Source organism: Coenobita brevimanus, chromosome 14, assembly GCF_032717465.1.
Source record: "Coenobita brevimanus isolate Jiangsu-jjx chromosome 14, ASM3271746v2, whole genome shotgun sequence".
Taxonomy (NCBI): Eukaryota; Metazoa; Arthropoda; class Malacostraca; order Decapoda; family Coenobitidae; genus Coenobita; species Coenobita brevimanus.
Window position 1 is genome coordinate 1,342,257 of NC_136967.1, and position 7,744 is coordinate 1,350,000.

At 41.1% G+C, this 7,744-nt stretch overlaps 1 protein-coding gene across 1 annotated transcript in view; it reads right to left on the bottom strand.

The window, feature by feature from the left end:
- Nucleotides 1-6,358: 6,358 nt before the first annotated feature.
- The window catches only part of LOC145418544 (innexin inx2-like), a 6,959-nt gene continuing 5,573 nt past the window's right edge, over nt 6,359-7,744 (bottom strand). The window contains exons 5-6 of the mRNA XM_080286914.1: nt 7,033-7,214; nt 6,359-6,539 (exon numbers count right to left, since the gene is read on the bottom strand). Of these exons, the coding sequence (XP_080143040.1) occupies nt 6,359-6,539; nt 7,033-7,214 (363 nt within the window). The remainder of the gene's footprint in view (nt 6,540-7,032; nt 7,215-7,744) is intronic.

Here is a 7,744-nt window from a genome sequence, read left to right on the forward strand (position 1 = left end):
TGTCATGGAAAGCTTCATTTATATCCGGGGCGAGCTCATGGGAGGCTTGGTTTATCCTTACGACCCCTTTCTGCTTTATCGTAATGACGCCTTTTGTTGTTGCTCCTGCCCGTGACGCTCCTTCTGTTTTCTCCCCCCGCCAATGCTCTATTATTTCTCCTCTACGATGCTCTGTTGTTTCTGCTATGATTTTATGCTTCTCTTTACGATGATCTTATGTTTTTACTCACGATAATATTTCTACTATGATGATCATATACTTCTGTGCACTGTCTTTTCTCTTTTCGATGATTTGATATTTCCAAGATGATTTTATGTGTCAGTTTAGAGATTTTGTTTCAGTTTGCGATATTCTTAAGTTTCTATTTACGATGCTTTGTTATTTCTCTCTCTACGATGCTCTGCTGTTTGTTTTTGAAGTCAGACATGTTTCTGTCACTATGTTCTTTTGTTTCTAATTCCAATAGCCTTAGATTTTCGATAACTATGGTTTCTTGTGGACTTTTTGTTTCTCTGCGGCGTGCTAGTGTTCTTGTTTACGATGATTGTGTTTCATTTCACGATACTCTGCTATTTCACTGCATGACGTTCTTTTGTTTGCTTTACGATCATCTACTGTTTCACACTATTGTTTCTTTATGATGCAATGTATTTTCTCTTCACGATGGTCTTTTTTCTCTACCATGCTCCGTTGCTCCCTCTACGATATTATAGTTTTTATATTGTCTCTCTCTTCAGTAGTCTATTGTTTCTCACTGTGACTATTGTTGCTCTCTACGATGGTTCACTGTTGCCCTTCACGGTGTATTTTTATTTCTCAATGATACACTCTTATTGAATCTCCACCATACTCTGTTTTTTCCTCTACGTTTTTCTTTTCTTTCTCACTATGGTGCGCAATTGTCTTCTCTCTACAATGGCTAAGAAAAAAATATATATAACTCAAAAATAGAAATAAAAAAAGATCGTCAGCACCCAATTCTTGCCTCCTTCAAATAATCTTATCCGGCCTTCAGTTCGTCTTGCCTGTTAGTGGAGTTAGTGCCTGATTGACTCCACTGGTGACACTTACATCCACTTTTGGCGCCAAACTTGGTCACATTTCCCGCCCCGTCCACTTCCTCTCTCCCTGTTATTTCCAGGAGACGCTAGGACGGTCCGTGTCAATCCCAAGAAGAGCTGGGGCCCTGGTTTTTATTCCCAGGAGAGGCTAGGAGGCTTCTGTTATTCCCAGGAGACGTTAGAACCCTTCTATTTTTCCCAGGAGACGCTAGAACCCTTCTATTTTTCCCAGGAGACGCTAGGATCCTTCATTATTCCCAGGAGACGCTACGACCCTCTCTATTATCCCCAGGAGACGCTAGGACACTTTCTATTATTCCCAGGAGACGCTAGGACCCTTCTCTTATTCCCAGGAGACGTTAGGACTCTTCTATTATTCCCAGGAGACGCTACGACCCCTCTCATTAAAGGTCTTGTTCATCCTGTCAGGGTGGAAAAAAATTGCATTATTTCTAGGAAGTACAAAGGCCGATATCCTCGCCTGGCTAGTCTGGGGAAAATTATCGTGTTATTCCCAGTATGCTCTACGGCCTCACTGATCACCCTGCGTAGTGCACCCTGGAAAAAGGAAGAAAAAAATGGAAATATGAGTGAAAGAAAACGGGATGGTTACAAAAAAAAACTTAATATATTGACAAAATAAATAAATAAATAAATAAATAAATAAAAATCTAGACATCAGGACTACAAGCTGAAGTTACCCCAAGACTATCTCTAAAAAAGGCTATCTCTAAAAAAGCTATCTCTAAAAAAGCTATCTCTAAAAGGGCTATCTCTAAAAGGCTATCTCTAAAAAGCCTATCTCTAAAAAGGCTAACTCTAAAAGGGCTATGTCTAAAAACTCTATCCCTAAAAGGGCTATCTCTAAAAAACTATCTCTAAAAGAGCTATCTCTAAAATTTCTTATATAAAATAAGAAAATAATAATAAAATAATACACAAGATCAATTAACGAGAGAGAGAGAGAGAGAGAGAGAGAGAGAGAGAGAGAGGGGGGGGGAAGTTAAAAATGGATATCTATTAGAATTTTTCCTTCTGCTCTCCTGTATCACCTTCACTACCTGATTGCTAATTATCTTACCTACTTACCTACCTACCTGCCTACCTACCTACCTACCTACCACTTCTCCTTGCCTCCCTCCTCTTTGCTGACCTACATATATATCTACTTACCTACCTACCTGGCCACCTACCTACTTACCTACCTACCTACCTACTTACCTACCTACCTACTTACCAACTCATCTACTCCCCCTTCTACCAAATAACTTCCCCCATATATCTAGATTAATTACACACAACCCTTGCTTACCTACCTACTTACCTACCTACCTACCTACCTACCAACTCAAATACTTCCCCTCTCCTACCGTATCACTTTCCCTATACAGTATATCCAAATTAATTGCATACAACCCTTCCCTACCTACCTACCTACCTACCTACCTACCTACTTACTCACCTACCTACCTACCTACCTACCTACCTACTTACCCACCTACCTACCTACCTACCTACCTACTTACTCACCTACCTACCTACCTACCTACTTACCCACCTACCTACCTACCTACCTACCTGTTAACCGAAATACTTCCCTACCACTATACCTACCTACAGTACTTACTCCCCTTTCACTCCTACCTACCTTTGTACTTACCTGTCTACCTACCTTCCGTCTCGCCTTCCTAATTAACGCTATCATACCTGTATGGAGAGGGGGGCCTTCCCGTGGTGACACTGATATACCTGGGTAGATCCGCTTCCCGGTTATACCCATGTCCCTCAGCTCCCTATCCCCCGAAAAGACGATGGTGGATAGGAGGAGGAGAACTTCAGCCTGGAGTCCACTGGGTTCACGTTTTGCACGAATCTGGAGCTACAACTACTGCTGCTACCACCTACTTATCTACCTACTTATATATCTACCTACCTACCTATTCGTGCTGAACTCATCTACCTACCTACCTGCCTACCTACCTGTCTACTTACCTTCATTTATACCTCTCTACCTACGTACCTTTGACTTTTCCTGCCTACCAACCCAACTACTAACAACCCTCCCTATTTTTCTACCTACCTACCTACCTACCTTCCTACCTACCATTCACCCTCCCTCCCTCCCTCCCTCTCTACCTACCTACTAACCAACCAACTTACCTACCAACCAACTTCCCTACCTCTCTAAATACCTACCAGTCATTGTACCAACCAACCTACTTCCCTACTTACAGACCTTCTAACCTACCTACCTACCTACCTACCTTCAATTCTCCCTTACTCATCCTACCTACCAACCTACCTACACCCCCTCTCACCCCGCCAGCACCCCGGCTTACCCAAATTAAACGCATGCACTCCAAATCACCCAAAATGAGACACCCCACTGTTCTCCCTTGACGTACAGCTGGTAACGTTAATCCACCCTTCCACTTAGCCTCCCTTTACAAGCTCCCTGAGCCACTTACAAGCTCCCTGGGCCACTTACAATCTCCCTGAGTCCTCTTGCTAGCTTCCCAGGCCTCTTACGCGCCCCTTGGACCTCTTACAAGCGAGTTATAAGCCTCTACAATCGGTGCCTCTGTCGCTGTCTCGTAAATTCTCTGCAAATTAGAGGAGTTTCCCCCCTTGCTTCCCTTCCTGCTTCTCGTTTTCTTTAGCTTAGATGAAAATGGAATATAAACAGGATTCTTTACGACACATTATCACACTAACACACGCTGGTTTAAGACGCTAACACGCTAAAGATAACACACACACACACACACACACACACACACACACACACACACACGACACGAAGATCGCAATAACAACAACAACATCATAATCATAATGATGATACTACTACTACTACTACTACTACTACTACTAATAATAATAATAATAATAATAAAATAATAATAATAAAATAATAATAATAAGAAGAATGATAATAATAATAATAATAATGATAATAATAATATTGTTATTATTATTATTAAAATAGTAATAATTTAAATCAAAAACAAAATAACAACAAGAATAGCAACAACACAACAACAACAACAACAATAATAATAATAATAATAATAATAATAACAACAACAACAACAACAACAAACAGAGCTCAGTGGCAGAACAGGACAGTATTACTAGTCTCTCTCATAGCACTTCTTCGTGACTAGCATCATCTTCCAGTGCTAGCCTACTGTTACGGGCGAGATGGAGAGACGGCAAGTTAAAGAGAAGGTCAGTACTTCTAAATACTGATCTTAGACGTATAAAAAGTCTCCTTGGTTACTAGTCAAATCAGCCCTCCAATCTGACTACACCTGGCCCTCACCTGAGCAAAGGGGGGTTAGGGATTTTTGCCAATTTAAAAGATACGGATTATAGGCTAATCCGGCTCAGTTTCCCCCCAATAATCCATCTTTCCCCCTGCTTACGACCTCCCTAGCACCTTTTCCTGAGCGATTTGTTTTGCCTTTTTACGCAATATATATAAATTTGTTGATATTATTATTATTTTTTTTTTTTTGAAGAAAAATTGATGAATACTTATTTTTTTATTTATATTTTCTTGAGTTGAAATCCACACTAACACATGTCACACTTTTCACACTAACACACTGGTACTAAACACACTTCACACTAACACACTTGAAATTAACTCTCTCTCTCTCTCTCTCTCTCTCTCTGTACACTACTTCCTTCACACTAACACATCGTCCACCCAAACTACTCATACTAGCGCTCCATCTCTCACCAAATTTCCTCTTATCACACTGACACACATCACACTGACACCGTGCACAGCACCACTTCACACTAACACGTTCAGTCACACTCCAGCCACACATACTATTTCCTAACACACTTCACCCTAACACCCTAACACACTTCACCCTAACACACAAACACACTTCACCCTAACACACTAACACACCTCACCCTAACACACTAACACAAAATCCCATCACACTAACTCACCCTAGATTTTCACGCCTCACACTAGCACGGATCTAGTATGTCCCAGTGGGGCGTGCGAGGCTGGAGGAGTGGAAGACCGACTGTGAGAAAGTGAGCGGGAGAAAGTGAGAGAGAGAGAGGCCTTTGCTCTCTCCCTGACGCCTGTCTTCCACATACTGAGTTCTTCCTGGTTACCGCTCTCTCTCTCTCTCTCTCTCTCTCTCTCTCTCTCTTGGCTTGCGCGCTTCTCTCTCTCACACAATTCACAGGTATTATCCTCTCTCTCTCTCTCTCTCTCTCTCTTGGTTAACATTTCTCTCTTTCAAATTAATCTATTGTTGATCTTATTATCCCTTTCTCTCTTTCCCAAAGCAAAAACAGAGAGAGAAAGAGAGAGAGAGAGAGAGAGAATTATGAAAAGACCTTCACTTCCATCAATTACTCTTTGTTTACATGCCGTCACAGCCTCTCTCTCTCTCTCTCTCTCTCTCTCTCTCTCACTCACTCACTCACTCACTCTACGTAATTATAAGCTTCAGGAAAATGAAACTGAGAATTTTTTTTTTCCTTACGAGCCTTTATTGTTATTACGAATTAACTGATGTCATTTAAACGCACACACACACACACACACACACACACACACACACACACACACACACACACACACACACACACTAGCCATATCATCTGCAATTCACTTACCTAGTATTAAATCACCTTGAATAAAATTAATTAATATTACTAAGAGATACACAAATAATAATAATAATAATAATAATAATAATAACAATAATAATTGTAGTAGTAATAATAGAAATAATAATAATAATAATAATAATAATAATAATAATAATAATTGTAGTAGTAATAATAGAAATAATAATAATAATAATAATAATAATAGAAATCAGATTAATGTTGCCCCGTGATAATAAAAAAATAAAAAAATAAATAATAGGCTAAATAAAAACTGTAAAAGATAAAGAAAAATAAAGAAAAAATGGCGTAAAAAATGAAACAAATTAAAAAAAAAAGAAAACAAACATTGGCTTGAAAGAAAATGGGAAGCGTGTTATTATTTTTCGATTTCTACCTCTCCACTTCCCTCCCTCCACTTCTTGCTCCTTTCCTCCTTCCTCCTTCTCTCCACACCTCCACCCTCTCCCTCACCCACCTCCTACTCCCTCCACCCATCCCCTCTCTCTCCATCTTCATCCTTGTACCCCCTTTTTCTCCCTTCCACTCATCTACTACCTCTCTCTCCCTCTTCATCCTCGTACCCTTCCTTTCTCGCTTCCATTCCTCTACTTCCTCCCTCTCCCTCTTCCTCCCTCTCCTTCTCCTACTTCTGCAGCTCCTCCCGCACCTTCTTCACCCACTGCCTGAAGTAGACCATTGACGTCTTGAAGTGGTACATAAGGAACCAGTCGCCGTAGTTGCATTTGGGCAAGACATTCAGTAAAGCTTGTTTCGTCTCCTGTTTCTTGGCGCGGTGGACGAGGAGTGTGTTGCGGAGACCCGGGCTGAAGGGGTTGAGGGGGTGGGGGTTAGTGTGGTAGTAGTAGTAGTAGTAGTAGTAGGGGTAGAAGTAGTAGGGATGGTGGTGGTGATGGTGATTCAGTTATCTAAGAGAGGTAAACAAAAGAAAACGAGAATGGCCTATCGAGGGTAAACTGATAGAAAAGGTTTGTTAGTGATGGCATTCCCTAAAACAGCCATGAAAGGACCAACAGGTGCTTTGCTGTTTGCTTTCCCTCACCCTTCATCCCTCCCTCCCCCTTCTCCTCCCTCCCTCCTCTCTCTCTTCATCCCTCCCTCCTCTCTCCCTTCATCCTCCCCTCCTCCCTCTCTCTCTTTCCCCTTTCTCCTCTCTCCTTTCATCCTCTCTTCACCCTTCCCTCCTCCCTCTTTTCCATCCCCCCTCTCTCTACACCACCCCCTTCCTCTCCATCCTCCCTCTCTCTACACCGTCCCTCCCTCTCCTCCTCCCTCTCCATTCTTCCTCCCAGTACCTACAAGAACAGCAAGACGAAGTGCCAGAGGAGTGCCACCCCGCAGATCATGGCGCCGAAGATGTACACGACCCACAGAAAGATGTACGTTTTCTCGTTCACGATGTTCAGCGGAAGTACACACATCGAATCGAACGTCTGAATGGTTCCCGAGGCTCCGAATTTGTGCCAGGTACACTTTGCCACCTGAAAGTGAGAGGAGTATAGGCGATGAAAGAACAGAGGTGGAGAACAGTGATGTGGGGTGAAAAATGAAAGAACTAGGGACTATGCAGAACACACACACACACACACACACACACACACACACACACACACACACACACACAAAACTAGGGCACCACAGAGAGTACATTGATGTGATTAAATGTACACTATTGTTGGACACTGAAAAGAGAGAGAGAGAGAGAGAGAGAGAGAGAGAGAGAGAGAGAGATCACATGGTAAAGAACAATAACAAGTGTTTTGAATATATAAAAAAAATTGCTTTGGAATTCAAAAAATAAAGAAAAATAAAAAATATATATATATTCAAGATGGCGTCCTCAGAATATTGACTCAAAATATAGGGACTTTGAAAAAAAAAATATTGTAAGGATTATTATTTTTATTGTTATCATTATTATTATTATTATTATTATTATTATTATTATTATTATATTATCATTATTTTTTTTAATTATTTTTTTTACTTCATAATGGGAGGCGTTTTGAAA